At 45.0% G+C, this 18929-nt stretch overlaps 2 protein-coding genes across 2 annotated transcripts in view; one reads left to right on the top strand and one right to left on the bottom strand.

Annotated features, from left to right (window-relative positions):
- Nucleotides 1–1275: 1275 nt before the first annotated feature.
- On the bottom strand, nt 1276–6779 carry acmsd (aminocarboxymuconate semialdehyde decarboxylase). Its single transcript, XM_068736699.1, has 10 exons — nt 6578–6779; nt 4965–5009; nt 4152–4248; nt 4024–4073; nt 3525–3761; nt 3298–3391; nt 2266–2361; nt 1976–2148; nt 1683–1781; nt 1276–1440 (listed from the first exon to the last, which is right to left on the bottom strand). Exons 1-10 carry the CDS (start codon nt 6638–6640, stop codon nt 1378–1380), a joined length of 1017 nt encoding a protein of 338 aa, XP_068592800.1. The 5' UTR covers nt 6641–6779; the 3' UTR covers nt 1276–1377.
- Nucleotides 6780–9272: 2493 nt separating this feature from the next.
- Nucleotides 9273–18929, top strand: part of LOC137891875 (transmembrane protein 163a-like) — a 66232-nt gene continuing 56575 nt past the window's right edge. The window contains exons 1-2 of the mRNA XM_068736681.1: nt 9273–9874; nt 14036–14155. Coding sequence (XP_068592782.1) covers nt 9673–9874; nt 14036–14155 — 322 coding nt within the window. The 5' untranslated portion in view covers nt 9273–9672. The remainder of the gene's footprint in view (nt 9875–14035; nt 14156–18929) is intronic.

The raw sequence follows: 18929 nt of genomic DNA, 5'->3' as shown, positions 1-18929 counted from the left end.
TTATTCTAATAACAGATTTGATCTACAGTCAGAAGAGCCGATGTGAGTAAATACATTCTTCATAACTTTCTGCATGAACTTTTTTTACCTCTCTAAAAAGCGTCCATCATTCAGCGTTATGGTATGACTGAGTATTATCTTTCTAACCCACTTCATAATCATTTCTTCGGGAACTCTGATGACGACAGTGAGAAGGAAAGTCCTCCAAAAACAGACAGCCAGAGGTCCACCCCTCCTCCACCTCCTCCACCTCCTCCACTCCCTCCATCAGCAGGTGTACAGGCCTACTGGTGAGGGGGAGGTGTGGATCAGACACCATGAGATTCAAATTTAACCTTTTGATCATTTCACTTTTTAAAATGTTCATCTCATCTCATCTTCAACCTCTTATCCGTGATCGGGTCTCGGGGGCAACAGCTCCAGCAGGGGACCCCAAACTTCCCTTTTCCGAGCCACATCAGCCAGCTCTGACTGGGGGATCCCGAGGCGCTCCCAGGCCAGTTTGGAGATATAGTCCCTCCACCTGGTCCTGGTCCTGGGCCTCCCTCGGGGTCTCCTCCCAGCTGGTCGTGTCTGGAACACCTCCCTAGGGAGGCGCCCGGGTGTCATCCTCACCAGATGCTGAACCACCTCAACTGGCTCCGTTCCATGCAAAGAAGCAGCGGCTCTACTCCGAGTCCCTCACGGACGACCAAACTTCTCACCCTATCTCTAAGGAAGACGCCATTTAAAATGTTAACAATTGTTAATTGTATGCCACAGATATTACATGCGACACACACACACACTGCCACATTGAATCCAAGCAAATATGATTATTAGGTTTGCATTACTGGAGTCGTAGTATTGAATTTTTTAAAGTGAGTCACTTTATTGTTCCTGTTCTTGGCTTGTAGTTTGAGAACTTATTGGGAATAGAAGTATGAAAGTCATCTGGAGCGATGCATGCTCTTTGTAATGCTGGTGTTGACTAAATGTGTCTCTGAAAACACTGAATGTTAAGATTAAGTTTATAATAATTCATTAATGAGCTTTCTTGTCCTTTTGGGGTCTTTGGCAACTCTCCTCTAATCAAACTAGAATACAGTGTGGATGAAGAGCATCAAACAGACGTGATGCTCTTTGAAAGAGACATCGCTGATTTTGCACTTTCAGCGCCACAAGCCGAATGCTACATAGTCTCAGTTATTACATCTCCACTGATATCTCCAAAACTCAGCAACTCACTCAAAACCATCTGGATTGATGAACAGCACCACAGGAAACAGGACAACGTGTTTTAGATTTTGGGTGAACTTTCACTTTAATCATCCAAACATGAATCTTTGTATAAAGCGTTTACACTGAATCACTGGGTGTGGCTTTGCATCTCAGTTGTCACTCAAACTGCTCTCGTTTCAGGCCCAGAAACTCCACTGCATTTCCAGCAAGCAGCTTATCCTGCAAAACAAGAGTCCACATGTTGAGTACTCGATAGTTTTAAAACGTATTAATTCACGCGATCACATTTTTAAAGCAGAATCAAAGATGTTCAGAATGGCTTTAAACATTCTGACAAAGACTAATAGTGCTGTGCCTGTTGCACTACTGCTGATAGCATCTTCTCTCTGCCTGTGTTACACAGCAGCAGTGAGGCAGCAGCAGCAGCACTGTCCACATGAAGCAGAGGAACATGTTGTTACCTTCAGCGTGTCGTCAAGTTCATCCATCGACTCGATCAGGGATCCAGGCTGCAGCTCTCCCAGCGGGAATGGATAGTCTGTTCCCAGCATCACTTTATCCTGAACGAGGAACACATGCATGTTCACTTGGAAGCTACGCTATAACGCTAAACATGTAGTAAACATGTAGTAAACATGTAGTAAACAAGTAGTAAACACGTAGTAAACAAGTAGTAAACATGTAGTAAACATGTAGAACAGTATCTACCCACACTCTTCTCAATGTGTTGAATGAATGCTGAATTCAAGCTCACTTTTCCAATGACATCAATGAGCAGCTTCAGGGAGATGGGATCGTGAACCAGGGAGTCGGTGTAGAAAGAGCCGAGGTATTTCCTCGGGCTCATCTCGTTGTCCACCGCACACAGGTCAGGCCGGACTTTGTGGCCGTGTTCAATCCTGCCAACGGTGAATGGAAAAGAGCCACCTGCACCCAGATGAACATGAGCCACAAAGGTCCAACAACAGTATCTGTGATTGAGCATTAAGTCATAAAGCATGAAGTCGACACTTATATTACTCTGCTGTGACGTCTGATCTTTACCTCCGTGTGCAAAGCAGACTTTCAATTTAGGAAATCTCTCCAGCACGCCTCCGAATATCATGGAGCAGATGGCCATGGTCGTCTCTGTCGGCATGCCTTTGAGAGGGAGGAGACAACAGAACATCACCTCTCCTTTCTGAAGTACATCCATCAAGCGTCTCGCTATTGATGAATGTGTCTTCCATGTTTTTAGCGTTTAGCTTTTTTATGATGATTTGAATGTTTGTAAAGTGTCTTTGAGATGTTTCAAAGCGCTATATGAATAAAATGTGTTATTTAAACCCCACTACGGTATGAACGTCTTGCTGCACTTCAGCGAGTATAAACAGAGCTAATGGAGCACTGCAGTGTTTACTGCAGTGCATCAGGATCAGATCCCAGACTGTGAAGAAGAAATCCATGACTCAGTACATCTGGTCACACTCAAGGCTGGTTAAATAATGTAAATGTGTGAAAGTGGAAAATAATGTCAATATGTAATGTTTTTATAGCAGAGAAGAACATTTACAGTAACAGGTGGATCTTTTTTTAATCTGCACAAAAAACAAATATGAATGAAAACGTTCTCTCAGAAGCTCAGTGTCATCATGAAAACAACATGGCGTTTCAAAGGTTAAAGCGTGTTTGGTCATCAGGACTGAAGTTAGTTAAACGATTTAAACAGGCGGAAGTGGAGAATTCTAATAATACTTAATTTTAAGGTCATTTTTATGTTGACATTTTTGTTCTCTAGGAATGTCAAAGCAACTTTTTTTAAAGGCAACTTGGGAAAATACAATGATTTGGATTTGATGACTTCATTGAACAATTTAGGAAACGCTGTGATGTCTGAGCTGGACTTTTGTTTTTATATGAATAACGATACATTTATTATTATTATTATATTATTATTTACAGATATCTAGACGTGGTTCAATGTCAGCCACAAAGGAGTTACTTTAACAAGAGAAGTGTGTTTTATTGTTCTATTGACTTGAGGGGGGGGGGGGGGGGGGGGTTCAGTGTCTCCTGTTCCTGCTCCGTCTCCCTCACCTACCAGCCAGGGCAGCCAATACTTAGCCATCCTCCCGTCGGTCTGCATGTCCCACGGGTGGACGAATATGGAGCAGCCCAGCTCCTCAGCTGCCTGCATGGAAGACACACGGCAAGATCAGCAGTTCTACGTGAAGCAGCACTTCACCCTCTGAATACAAAGTACTCTAACCAGTGACCACTACGTCACCACATGAACATGTGGACTACAGTATTCAAAGCCTCACAGCGTAGAAAGGAAAGAGCTCAGCGGCGTTCAGGTCCCAGTTGTTGATCCGTGAGCCGATCTGGACCCCGGGGAAGCCCAGCTCCTCCACACAGCGCCTCATCTCCAGCACGGCCAAGTCGGGGGCTTGCATGGGCAGAGTGCCCAGACCCACAAACCTCCTGGGCCGACTGCGCACTGTCCGGGCCAGGTCGTCATTTAACAGGACACAGAGGTCCAGAGTGTCGTGAGGTTTGGCCTGTAATGATTAGAACAGGTAAATATATCTTAAGGTAGCCATTTCTATGATGCATTATAAACGTACTTATAATGCATTACACGTCTGGTACATAGAACGTATTACCAAATACAACTTGAATAATAAGCTCTTCATGTGGTGTTGATGCTTCTCTGCTGAAGAAGGATAGAGACAGCGACGTTGCTTTGCATACAAGAAGCCGCAGTGGTGTTTTATTTTATTTCATTATTCTCATGTCTCATGTTAAAACAGCACAGCTTACCCAGTAACTGAACATCACGGGAACAGTGGACAGGGCCTGCACTGTGACTCCTGAAGGGTTACAAACAGAACGCCATCAATGAGATGAAACACTGCCACCTGCTGGTGTCTCTCAGTCTGTGCATGTACCATGTTGATCCATGTCCCGTATGCGAGCGTCTGCATCCCAGCAGTTCTCTTGAATCACTCTGAACAGCTTCCCGTCCTTCATCATGTCTGCTTCGCCCTGAAACACAACATGATCTCAGTCTCTCCTCTTGTTGGTGTGACGTTGATGAGCCGGACACCTGGGCGGCAGACTCTCCTTTACCCGATTCATTTCCAGCTTTCAAGCTGACTTTTTGGGGGATTTCATAACACTTCAAAACCACATGATGGCAGCAGACAGCTGATTCATGGAGAATGAGATGTGAACTATCATGTCTTCATGAAGGTGTATTACAATGCAGACACAAACAACACCTGGACAGTGATTTCATTGGCTGTAATTAAAACAAGTCTTGAGTGCACCTACACCTGTGTTACACCTGTGTTACAATGTGACCTGGACTCCTCACAGATCTTGTCCTAACATTGGCATCAGGACTCTAACAGATGCTCATCACCAGACACGGTTTACGGTCGAGTGCATCGACGTGTGGCAGTCAACCATCCGTCCTCACGTGCGGTTCGCTGGTGCCAAAAGCTTGACCTAAAGCAGCTGCCCCGCGTTGTTCTGCTGCGCTGCGGTGGCATTCGAGGGGAATCTTTCCGCTGATGCAGTGGCACCGTGCTGAGTCCTGCAGCTGCTCACACGTCGAGGACTTTAAAAGGTCCACGGGGTGGGGTGGGGGGGGGGCAGCCGGGGGAAGGTAACTCGCTGTGTGCCGAGCATTGTGTGCAGAACAATGAGGCCTTGTGTACCGTCTGTGCATGCATACAGGGAAATACACAGCTACTCACCTTGCAGTGATGGTGAAGCTGGACAAACCCATCGTATCCATACCTCTGAAACACATGCAGAAGAGGGATTATGCTTAATAATTGAGTGTGGTTTTTAATATCACATACTGGAAAACAAATAGTTCATTAGCTTACATCTCTGGTGTATTTAATTTAGATGTAAAGTATAAGAGTAAAGATAGTTTGGTGTCCAACGTGCGTCCTGCTGTGGGAAAGCCTCACTTGAGTTATCCCATCTGTTCAATCTTCATCCTTCAGGACGATCCACTCCAACGGCCGGGATAACTCACACTGAGAGCCATCGGAGGCCGTGGAGTCCTCTGCATACAGATGAAGTGGCCAATGATCTCCGTGAGCAATGCAGCCAGTAAAGCCCGAGTTCACACCCGCAGCACAGCGTGCTTTGTTCATGCCGCAGAGCAGCTTCAGCTACTTCAAATGTCTGTACACACTTGTTTATTAAACGTGTCAGTCTTTGTCTTGAAGGAGTTATTTGGTCCCGGCTCAACGGTGGAGTTTGTTTGAGTTAACCCTGACGTTCTCTTTTGGGGTTCTGAGTAATGAAGCTCTCTCCAGCAGCTCAGACAAACAGGTGTTGTTGTATCATCACCTTGATATTTCATCAAAGTGAACCGAGGACAAGCTTCACAAGTGTGCTGCAGACAGTGATGCATCACTGCTGCTTCAGAGGGTCACAGACCTCAGCTGTATAACACTGTTAGATTCAAAGGACTGTCACAGGCTCTAGTGTGTGTGCAGCACCGCCTCTCCATAGTCCTACAACCCGTCTGTTACAGTCTAGATGTGACCGACGCCAACATGAGCAACGGCACAAAGTTACCGCTTCATCACTACTTCTCTTCATTTGGAAGGAAAAGGCAGAATTTTCTTTTTGCAATTATTAATTTGACTCTCACTGTTAATGATAGTAGTAATAATAATAATCCCATTCATTGTATGATATGAAGAAATCCTCAGTGATGCAATAAATGGAGACTCACAGAGTTAACCCTAAATGTGTCACTTCTGCTTATAGAAGCCTTTAGTTGTTCATCAAACATCATGCAGAAGTGGTGAAATACAGTATTATGTCAGTGTAACACACACACACACACACACACACACACACACACACACACACACACACACACACACACACACACACACACACACACAATATCCGCTGGCCTTGCATGTGTTCAAAGCCAAAACATCTCAAGAAGCAGAGAAGCTACTTCATAACTGATTGCCTCATAGAAAGCCCATCTCCGTGTGTCACTGAACATGTGGAATCATTAGCCAGGCCTCCACCGTCACATACACACACACACACACACACACACACACACACACACACACACACACACACACACACACAAGCAGGCTCAGATAACAGCACGGCCAAGTCCACCTATTGATCAAAGTTTAACCGTCCATAGTGAACACAGATTCATGGAGTGAGCTGTTACACTCCAATGGGAGAAGCATGTTCACTTTATTTCACAGGCGTTGAAGTGAAGCAGAAGCTCTGCGTGCCGCAGACCCGACCGGCCACACATCGTGTGGATTTACTCCGGAGGCTCCAGGCTGTAAGAAAGTCTCTCGGTGCCTACCTGCTTCAAGTCGGGCCACTCCTTTGGTAAAATATGATTGTGGATGTCAACCTTCATCCTCATGATTACCCTCTGGAACAACGCGGCTGTCTGCTGCCAAGGATTACTTGCTGTGAGCACAAATCTAGCAAATTCACTCTCCGCCCTCCGCCCTCAGCCATAACCCGATGACCGACAGGTGACTGCAGGGCTGCTGCTGGGACAGCCTGGTCACTCATTAGCTAGTCTGTACGACACGCAGAGAGCAGTCATCATCTGTGGAGGCTGTTAGACCTGGACAGGAGAGGTGTACCCTGATACCCTGAACCAGGGACAGGCCTGTTACAGCCTCAGACACGATCCACTCCCTCCCCCAGTTCAACCATGAACACACACACACACACACACACACACACACACACACACACACACACACACGCAAGCACGCACACACACACACACACACACACACACACACACACACACACACACACACACACACACACGCGCACACACACACACACACACACACACACACACACACACACACACACACACACACACACACACACGCGCACACACACACACACACTACTTTAAAGCAGCATTACTGTGTAGCTGACTGCCTGCGTTATGCTGAGTCAGAGTTTTGTGCTTATAGTTCCATAATGCATGTTCAGATGAAGTGAAAGCATGCAGTTGCATTATTATTACCTCTAGCTGCTGCTCAGTTAAAGATCACTGACCCACAGAGTGTAGAGCCAACTGAAGTGTGCACTTTCTAAAGACAGTGTGTGTGTGTGTGTGTGTGTGTGTGTGTGTGTGTGTGTGTGTGTGTGTGTTAGCTGGTAAACACCAACGTTTGACATCTGTTAGTGCCACCTACAGGTGAGATTGTATGCTACCATGGAATATTACACTCAAGAGATATGGCAGTTAATAATTACTGTTACTAATTCTAAGTTATATTTTTTAAATGTGAACAGAATTGCAGAAAATAGAACAATAATGTGTCTATTTTTTATCTACTTTACTTGCTTGATGAAGAAAATTGCCTTTTCAGTTAGTTCTCTAGTGGAACCCTAAAACAAATCATTTCCGGACGACAATGCAAAATGTAACAAAAGTCAAAGGTAAAAGATGCAATCTCAACCCAGACTTGAGTATTTGATTGTGAGTCTTAAGGTGAGAGCGTAGATTTCAGTTTGTTCCATCTTTAGTCCCGACTCGTTCAGGTTCTCTGGTTCTCCCTCTTTGTTTGGGTTGAAAACCAGAGAAGCTCTGAGTAGCCACACTGTTCTTCTGCCACCTTCTCTTCCCCCGGTGACCATTGTGAGATACATCTCCGGTTAATCGGACTCCCCTTATCTCCTCGCTGTCAACACTAATTAATATCAATTCAGGTTTAGGTCAGACCAGAATTGGTCTAATTCATAATTCATCAGAGGCTCCAATGGTGAGATTCCAAGTCAAATCTGAAATGTCTGTTCCTGCTTCATCTGAAGCCTCTTAACCGTTCTCTTCAGCAGCAGGTTGTCCTAAACTCAACCACAACACAATGTCTTCATGGTGCTGAACATACTGCAGCCTAAAGAGCTTTAGTGCAGGGTCAGGGTCACATTGTACTTCTTAATGAAACACAAGACGGACAATTTGAACTACTTCAATTCAGACACGACGACCACCAGTCTGATTCAAGAAGAAACCCATGACCAGAGAACATAGAGGAGCAGTCCACCAACAGTACAAGAGATGAACAAATATTAAAACCCATGACCAGAGAACATAGAGGAGCAGTCCACCAACAGTACAAGAGATGAACAATTTGGGACTTCTTGGGGAAATTGTATTTTAGTTAGATAAGCGCACACACACACACACACACACACACACACACACACACACACACACACACACACACACACACACACACACACACACACACACACACACACACACACAATATCTAAAATGGACACACATGTCCTTATCCATTAAACCTTCAGTGGTGATCTGGCAAAGCAGCAACTGGGAAAATTTCATCTTTTTCACTTTTTGAAGGGGATGAAAAGAATGAAAAAAATAAATAAAAACAGTATGTTTGTGCATCCAGGTGTGCAATTTGCAGCATGTAAACAAAATATGATAATTACATACCTGATTCAACTTACTGTCATCAGAGGGAATTTCATCCATACATCTTCAGGCTTTTTGCAAGTGTTCATGTCTTGTTTTTATTCATCTATCAGCCTAAACACAACCATCTGAACCAACAGGATGGTTATTATATATATATATCTATATATATATATATATATATATATATAGATATTATCGACCTCCCTCATCTCCACACCGTTCTGCTCCTCCACTACTACAACAGACACACATAAATACATAAGCTCCTATTAATGCTGCTCTTTTGGGTGGATGTGGGATTTTCAGAATTGCACAGAGTGTTTTTTTGCTGACATGGAATAACAACATTAACAATATGAAACACGACATATACCAGTCTAATCAAGGAGACGACATGGACATTATTACAGACCAATTAGTGTAACAAACTTCAGTGATTAGGGTATCACTGATTACTGGATGTGTCCGTTATGAGGAATATGTGCTGAGTTCTGGGAGGAGGAGGAAGGAGGAGGAGGAGGAAGGGGAGGAGGAAAATAATAAAAAAAAAAAACTTGCTGGCACCGCCTGCAGATTGTCAGCGGATCTCAGCGATTTATCGCATCGCCGCATCTAACCCTAAAGTGAGCGTAAGTGGGTCCAGACGGGCTGCTGACGGTGAGGCTGCGGAGCTGCTGCTGCCAGTGTTCTCTTCACACAGGGAGTTGTCTCGCGGCTGATGCTGGGGAGATCAATCCGTTATCTCCCATCTTATCTCACCCCAATCTGCCCCATTCTGCCCCATTCTGCCCCTCTGAGTCGACGCCGGAGGCATATCGCACGCGCGCTGGATGGCTGGTGCACTTAGCGAGCCGGCGTGAATCTTTGTTTTCTTTTCTTCAGTCATCATCATCATCATCATCATCATCATCATCATCATCATCATCATCATCATCGTTCTCTTTTGAGCCTGAACAAACAACAGCCACAGAAGAACAATGACAGACCCGGCCAGCCAGGAGGTCTACCCTGTCCCGGACCCGACTATTGTGGATCCCTGCCCGGCGACGGCGCGGAACGGCCAGTGCGCCCCAGATGGCTTCACCAACAACCACCACCAGCAAGCCAAGTCCCCCAGCCAGCCCGAGACCTTCACCACGGGCCACGAGATGAAGATCACAGACAGCGTGGAGGGAGAAGGTAACTTCATCTCCTCTGCGATGTTTGGACCTGGTTGTTTTTAAGTTATGGGTGCGTGTGTGTGTGTGTGTGTGTGTGTGTGTGCGTGTGTTATCCGGGACCCAGATGGGAGGGTATTTTTATCTATGCCAGGTAGCCTATTTATAGTTTGATTTGAATAATGGATGATAGTCCTACATCAGCAGAATTCAGATCAGCGTGAAGCGAAAGTTGAATTCAAAGCTTAATGTCTTTACATTGAAGTCATTTATTCATTCATTCCAGTTGCACATGTTGCGTTGCCTCTGGGGATTCAGTTGTTCCTTTAAACAAGGCTCACAGACCGGCTCTGCTCATAGGTTCTGGTACCAGTCACGTGCGTGCCAACCCTTAAGCACATATGAGTGTGCCTGTGTGTTACTGACCACCAATTTAATCCCATTCATCGTTTAATATCCATAGAAGCTGTGAAACATTCCTCAGTGGATAATAAGAGGGCCAGCATGCACCAGTCCTGCTCTGTAGTCGGTAGAAGCAGAGTAACATCCTGCATGTTAACTGGATCTCACCTCAGTGGATCATTGACACGTTCATTAAACTGATCTATCGGTAGCATAATGACACTACAGTAAATGAGCGCGTCTTGAGCAATTCATAGCGCATGTAAATGGTTATTGTATTTAGAGTTGTGACAGCTGATGTTTTAACGGCTGGAATCAACCGTCAGTATTTCTAAAACATGCAGTGAACTCTGTGTGTCTGGATGTTCTCAATCCTAACATTGCGTTCAGACGCTGCTCAGCTGTCACATCACTCAGGAGTGATGTACAGTTGCACTTTCACAAAGTCTGGAACCCAAGGTTACATATTGTAACCCTAGTTCTATGAGCACATCCATACTGCCCTCTACTGACCTCTCTGGATGCTGCTGTCCTCCAATCAGCAGCATGCCTCAGCCCACTACTCAAAATGTGCACGAGATCGAACCGTATGAACGGTCAAGAAGTGTTTCTCTTCATGAAGCGCCCGCTTTGAAGACTACGATGCAAATCTGTAATAATGTTAAGATGTGACGGAACAGGCGGAACTGGTAAATATATATATATATATATATAAATATATATAAATATATATACATATATATATATATATATATATATATTTATATACATACATATGTACTGTATATATTTAGATTAAGACAGAGATCATTTCACTGCATTTAGTCGACATCTAGTGTTTAAACTAGGATATGTAATGTATTATAAAGATGCTCAAGCCATAATCTGGTTTAAAGAGAATCATATCGCCCCCTTTGGCCACCCCAGATGTGACAGGTGATGTAAATAAAGGTCACTACGTGGCCTGAGGATGAGGGTCGATCACATATTAAATATAATAATAATATAATGATATTAAAGGTTATCTGAGCGTCGAGGAGGAAACTTTACTTTCAAAGTCAAGCGACTTAAATAGATGCGACACATTCACAGCCTCCCCCGCTTTCCTCGTCTCTCTCCTATTTACATAACGCTCTCTGCCGTTGCTGTTAGGAAGCCTCTGATACATCTCTCTGGTTCCTATGCATGGAGACACCTGACAGGTAGCAGGATGGAGCACAGGCTCAGATACAACAGAGTGAAACTGATCTCTTCCTGTTCACACGGATCCTACAAAACATATTCAATCACGTGTCCTGGTGTTAATTATTTTTAGAAAAGAAAGGCGTCGCTAACAAGTGTTGAGACACACACACACACACACACACACACACACACACACACACACACACACACACACACACACACGTGTGTGTCACAGAGCGATGAATGAGGACGTATTGAGCACATGCCTTCTGTCTGATCCCCCAGCCAAGGATCATGTGAGCAAAGTAATACAAGCTGTCTGACTTCCCCCCTCTGCTACACACACACACACACACACACACATACACACACACACACACACACACACACACACACACACACACACACACACACACACACACACACACACACATGCTGGTAGCTTAAATGTGTTTTGAATAAATGGATGTCAATGTGAGCGTTTATCTTGGACAGTATAGCTTCTATCGTGCCGTTTGATGAGCTGAGTTTGTGTATCTGTGATGATTATTGTTCATAACAACCCTTGATGAGTGTGTGTTGGAATATTCCCCTTCACTTGTGATCTGACCGTATCTGGGCTGAAAACAATGCTAACGTCCATAGAAGCACACTCACTGATGTTGTTATCAGAGCGTGTCCAGTCATGCTGTCATAAGGCATGAGGTTTACCATCAGTAACCCTTTCACAGCCAACGGACTCCATCAACTGAACTCACCCTCACATCAGCCTGAACAATGACCAGGAATGATCTCATGATTGAAAGTGTGTAATTGTGGCTCTAAATGTTGCTCCGTGTGACTCTCACACTCCCTCACACACACAGACACACACAGACACACACACACACACACACACACACACACACACACACACACACACACACACAGTGCACACCACATGTACAATACATCACACATAGCGTTTCACTGTCTTATAACAGTGTCAGGTAGAAGTTGCCTCGACTAAACTGAAGTCAGTTGAGGACTAGTACATTGCGTCTGGCTGTCCATCTAAAGCAGTTGGCAGCGTACGCTGGTGTGAAGTCAGTCCCAAGTCCAAGTCCAAGTCCAAGTCCCTCTGGACCCTCTGGCTCTGTCTACACCCACACTAGAGGAACAGTTAACAACAGGCCTGCATGTCTGGAGAACTGGTCCCTTTATATAAGATTGTAGTTTTGACGGCACGAATGGTCGGGGTACCAAGTGTACTTGTACTTATACTACGGTATTAACAGGTATTGCTCCAGCAACAAGCTTCTCTACAAGCATGATGATGCTGTGAAAGCATCTCATTTAACTTGGTTGAAGCGTTGATTTTTCAAACTTGGAGCTACTATGAGGAACTTTTGAGTGGATTTTGGTCCCTGTGGACAAAATGACCTTTTTTAAAAATGACCTTTAGAAAACCTCAAATGTTTCTGCAGCAGGGTCTTCCATTTTGCTCCATGCAGTCCTGGTTGTGGTTCTCCCGTGCCTCCCTTCCCTCCACCTTGGTGGTGTCGGTGTTGGGTCCCAGCGGGATTTAAGGAGCCTTTGTATGTATGTCGGTTCGTCTTATTTCGCAGAGAACTGACCCAACAACAAGCATCAAGAATAACTAGATAGAAATAGCTCGCTGATGGTCTCCATTACTCATGTAGGTCATATAGATGGCTCAGTGTTACATTGAGACTGTTTCATAACCAGTTTAAAGTCATTTACAGTAACTTTTACGCATAAAGGTCAGTTCTCCAGTCACAGGGAGCGATACCCAGAACAGTTGTTCAAAGTCTTCTGTGGCTCTGGAGGAGCTTTGTCGAGTCTGTGAAAAATTAATTTCACAATTTACTGTTAAATCTGTAAACTCAGCTAAGCTTGTGACTCCTTTCAGAGAACCACATCTGACAACATCCAGTTTGTTGTGCAGGCTATGTAGACAGGAAGAGCCAGACATGTAATAAATGTATCGTTGATTGCATCATGGGAAACGTAGGATCTAGCACTTCTGGAGCTTGACCAATACTAGGATCTAAAAGTCAGGATACGTCGGCCTCTGCTGCATTTATCTCTACCATTGTTCTCCTTTAACTCTTAAAGGGTTTCCTTTCAGATGAAGTGAGGATATTTATATTTACAACTAAAATAACCCAGTTTATGTCACATTGGAGAACAGAGATTCTGCAATATCCAATATTCATATTTTTAAAGGAGGGAGTGAAGAGGCGAAGGTCTACTTTGTGGAAACATGTGAAAGTAATATAATAAAGTAATAATAGCTCTCTTACTGCAATAGCTCTGTATGTGTGCTGAAGCTCAGTGAGAGAAAGTAGTGTGATGGACGGCTTTATTCAGTCCACATGCTCTGAGCCCAGCCTGGTGGACTGGTACCGGTGTGACGTGGCTCTCTTGGCTCCCGTGACATGTAATAAGCAGTATGATGAGGGTCCTCAAAACCTCAGAACACTGGCTCTAGATGAGGTCATCTGTGTTAAACACTTTATCACACAATACAACACTGCATGACACAAAGAAGGAAGAACTGTCTTTGTAACGGAGTGTGTTTGTCTCACTGCAGGTCTCCTGGAGAGCAGCATGCGCCTGAAGCCCCACGAGGCCCAGAGCTACAGGAAGAAGGTTCTCTGGGTCTCCTGGTTCTCCATCGTGGTCACGCTCATACTGGCGGTGGCGGCCTTCAGTAAGCATTTAAAATACTCTTTTATAGGCATTGCAACTTGGGCGGAAGTGCTGTAGAGTGACTTGTAATCAGTGTGTGTGTGGTAACACTTCCCTGTTGACTGAGGGGAGACGTTCATCTGAACATCTATTAATGGTGCAAACGTAGTTTTACAAACCTCCGTCCTACGATGTGAGGTTGCTTGTGGTCTGAGTCACATTGTCTTACAAAGAAAAAAAAACAACCATAACTATAGTTCTTTATGAATTTGAAGTCAAAGGTCAGAAAAACTACTTTTGATTCTCCCAAACTAACTTTACATTTAAATGAAATATAAACGTTAAGCTTACATGGAAATCATGATGGTGGTCAACTGTCCAAAAAGCAAATGAGTGAATCAGTTGAGACATTTAGACAAATGAACACAGCGACTGGTCTCTGGTCTCTTACTGTTCAAGGAAGCACTGATGGTTCAACCGTAGTGTTTGATTGAGCAACTCAAAACCATTTTAGCAACATGTAACACTTAACACAAGTGAAAGAGACGTTTCTGTGTCCTAAAAGTGGCAGAAAACAACAAGAGATGCGGTGAAACTGTTTAGTGTGTGAGGTAGAAGCTTTAATCACATTTACGAGAACAAACTGCAGACTAACACTAAAGCTCTCAACATGCTGCCTCAGGCCGGTCCCTTCAGTCACAGCCAGCTCTCCCACCTCCTTAATTATTGACTAATGATCCAACACCAGGTTTATCAACCATTCTCACTCTAACAGGTGAGGGATCATTCCTAACATCTTCATACTTCCATCCTGACAAATGGCCTGCTACTCTACAGGCTCTACTGATTCATGAAGGAACATTTATCAAACGAGATAATCTCATGGTTGTGAGGAGTCACAGAAAGCGGGCGAAGATATGGGAATATACAAATGTCCAATTGTTCAGTATTAAAGGGGAACTACATGTTATTTCTGAGGTCTAAGACATGAACAACTCTCCACCAAATCACAAAACTACAATCTAAAACTCATGTGATGTCATCAATGAATTCTGGAGCTGCTTCATAGACGCTTTATTGGGAAAGGTGTTGGCGATGACACTGGATGAACTGAGAACACGACAGAAGAACGAAGGTATATAAAAAACTACAGCAGGAAGTCCGTCTCCTGTCTCCTGTCTTTGTCTTTGGAGCAGCCGAACACTTTCTACCTGATGACATCACAAGTTTGATTCTCTCTCTTCTGGCCGTGAGAGAGAGGAGCTCGTTTTCACAGATATCGATTGAACCTTCCGAGGCCATGGAAACACATTGGAATTGTTCATTTAATGGTGTAAGAGGAGAGAGCAGAACGAAGTGTTTCATGTGTGCATTCTGATGCGTCTCACTGCTGACCTGTGGTGAACTGTGCCCCGGTGACTCCTCCCATGTTGTGAAACGATGTGGCAACAGTTTCACGCATGGCATTGTCTTATGATGTAGAGCATGTCTACGTTGTGCTTCGTTGAGTGCAATGCGTGGCGTTGCTTCGTCATGCTGGCTGAGCATCAGTTTCAAGTCACGATGTGTCCCAATCTCTCCAGACTGATCCTCGATGTGCTGACGAAGCACACACTTAAGTGATGCAGCTGCATGGATTCACACTCAACGTCTAAAACAACACCCTGTTCAATATGACTGAAAGAAATGTATCTCTGTCTGAGAATCTCCGCCCACAGCTTGAATACTACCTTTACAAAGGAGGGCCGTGTTTCTCTCACAGGCCAATCAAGGCAGGTTGGATTCTTTCAGTAGGAGTCTTAAAGAGACAGAGGGTGAATCCAGGCGTATTCAGACAGACGGTATGAGAAAAATAACGTGCTTTTTGATCATTAAAGCATGTAAACATGTTGGAGTACAATCCCAGAATACAAGTTCTTCACATGAAAATGAGCATCAAATGTCCCCTTTAAGTGTGTCACTGTCATGGCTCTTATAGTCTCTCTCTTTGGCTGCTGACGCTCTTAAAAACAATGTGCTACTTGCCAAACGGATAAAGTTAGCAACTGGCAAACATAGTGGAGAGTTTAGAAGCTAAAGAGACGTTAGCGGAGACACAAAACTGAGCTAAAAACAGAGAACATTAGATTCATGTTTGTCTGGTGGCCCCAAAAATGGCTCCAAATAAATGATAATGTTCCTCTGATGGTTCTCCATATCAACTTAAAAGTTTAAAACGTGTCAGTGTGTAGAGTCCGAACACTTGAGCGGACGATGACCCACAAAAATGTGAACCACTGAAAGCGAGGGAGACTAGGGAGACTAGGGAGACTAGAGAGGCTGCTGGGAGACTAGGGAGACTAGGGAGACTAGGGAGGCTGCTGGGAGACTAGGGAGACTAGGGAGACTAGAGAGGCTGCTGGGAGACCAAAAGGGAAGAAGAAGGGAGGGACTCGGGGGTGCAAGTGTAGACAGGCTCCCCCTCCGCCTGTCATGACTGCAGCCTCTAGAGGACGGGTCCACTGCACTGTGTCAGGAAATGAATAAATGAATGTGGCGCTTCCGTCTTCCGCACACAACATGGAGACGGGTGAAAAAGAAAGACAACCGAGAGACTGGGGCGCTGAAGAGGAGACAGCTTATAGAAAGGGAGCATAGCGGAGAGACAGATGGAGACGGAGGTGTGGAGTGAAGCTCGGTACCGGAGGGGACGAGGCAGGATGAGTCCTGGCAGGCGGCGTCGGGGATTTAGTGGTTGTGATGGCTCAACTTTAAAGAACGGCAGTGTGCCGTTTCCTCCCGCCTGTGCCCTAGTTTCTTTCTCCCATCCGCATGTTTCCTTACCCTCTTTCCTTACCTCCTCTGTGTGTGCTGTCTCACCACATCCCTCCCTCTTTGCCCCCTTTATTGTTTCTATATGTAGAACTAGATCCACTCTACTCTATGCGGGCAAAGCCAAAGGATGGTTTGATCCTCAAAGGCCGTCCAGGGTCTTGTACATGGTTTTGTTTTTCTCTTTCCCCTCCTTCTTCTCTATATTCCTTTTTCTCTGTCTCCGCTCTTCCGTGACCTTTAGCAGTACTTTAACATTTAGAAGGGATGAGGGTTCAAGGCCGATCCCTTTCTGCTCCACTCGAATGTCTCGATCCTAACCGGCTGCTGCGCTTTAGCTCGCAACCTTTCCTTGAGGAGCTGTCTTTTGTGCTCCCTCGGCTGCAGCCGCTCACCTTTGAACGTGGCACAGGTCTGCGAGGCTTCAACCTACCCGGCTCAGAGAGAGAGCTGAGGCCACGCTTCAGGAAGCATCACGTCGGTACGAAGACCACGTCGCATTTCCTTCACGTATTCATCGGTCACGTGAGCACACACGGACATGGACCAGAACCAACACGGACCAGAACCAACAGTTTCTGTTGGTTCTGTACTAAAAACAACAAAGAGACACTACCATCCTCCCACGTATGCTTGTTTCCATTTGTTTGATTAGAATACGGCTCTGAGACAACAAACGTTACTCCCAAATATTTAAGGCAGTTCATTGAGATCTGGCTTTTTATCATACTACATTTGTGCTGCTACCACCTGTCGGTCACTGGAGAAAGTGTATCAGGATGTGTAGCAAGTCACCCGCCTGCTAATGCACGTAAAATTAATAATCATAAAACCATTGCTCCACAGCGCTACTGGTGGTCAGAAGCTCTACAGGAGACCTTTAACCAACCCTAAACAGTGTGTTGCTGTGAGTTGAGTTGTTAATTATTAACTAGTGTGAAGCATCGGTAATGTTGACGGATTACTACACTTTGCATGTGGAGAGAACTCTTGTTCAACTGTTGACTAAATACTACAGACTCTACAGATACTACACCAATCAGAAAACAGGACGTTTGGTGGACAGGATGTGAAATACAAACGGTTCAAATCACAGATCTAATTTAGCGCACTTCAGTGGAACGCAGAAATACATAAAACAGTGTCACTTTCCACTCCAGAAAACTCACGACTTGCGTGATTTTCAGTTGAAAGCCAGGTGTGCTGAGACTGGGTCGACCCTTCAGCAAGGCTCCTCTGCTTAGCCCCGCCCAAGACAACTGTGATTGGTTTAAGGAAAAAATACAAAGAAGCCAGAGTGTTTCCCCCTCTATACCAGAATGATGATATGTGGAGACCTTTCCTTTCCTTTCCTCAGCAGTGTGGAGATAGTCCTCCATACCACCTCTGTGCTGAACTATACAAAGCCTTGTTAGAAATGCCAACCCAAAGCCTGGAAGTAGCTGAATAGATGCTGTTTGATTATCAGGTATAAAGTGGGCTTTTCAGAATTGTGTTGATGTAATGCATTTGTGTTGTGCTTGCTAAGAGGCCCACAGGAAAAGCTGTTCCATATCCAGAGCGGGGGGGACAGACGGCACACCGCCGAGGAGAGTTTGCAGATGTCCTCACAGGCTTTAGGAGCTGGTCTGTGGACTAATAGGTTGCTGCACGATCAATCAGTGGCACTGCCAACAAGCATTTAATGTTTGAGCAACGAGATGGGGCGGTGGAGAGGGAGGGAGGGAGTGGGGGGGGGGGGGGGGGGAGCAGGGAGAGGGAGGAAATGGGAGGGAGTGAGGCGAAGAAAGAGGAACAAGAAGTAGGTTGAGAAGGACTTGGGGGACACAGCCTTGCCGTGTGGTAATGAAAGTGAAAGAGGAAGAAAGCAAGAAGGACCGACTTAGTGACAGAATATAGAGTTATAGTTATAGTTATAGTTATAGAGAAACCAAGACACCACTTGGCCAAGACACGCCTCTCTTTCCCTCCGTCTTGTTTGTCCT

The sequence above is a fragment of the Cebidichthys violaceus genome, unplaced genomic scaffold (genome assembly GCF_023349555.1).
Source record: "Cebidichthys violaceus isolate CVI_PGR_0920_01 unplaced genomic scaffold, fCebVio1.0.p SCAF_71, whole genome shotgun sequence".
Taxonomy (NCBI): Eukaryota; Metazoa; Chordata; class Actinopteri; order Perciformes; family Stichaeidae; genus Cebidichthys; species Cebidichthys violaceus.
This window is presented reverse-complemented; position numbering and strand designations above follow the sequence as displayed.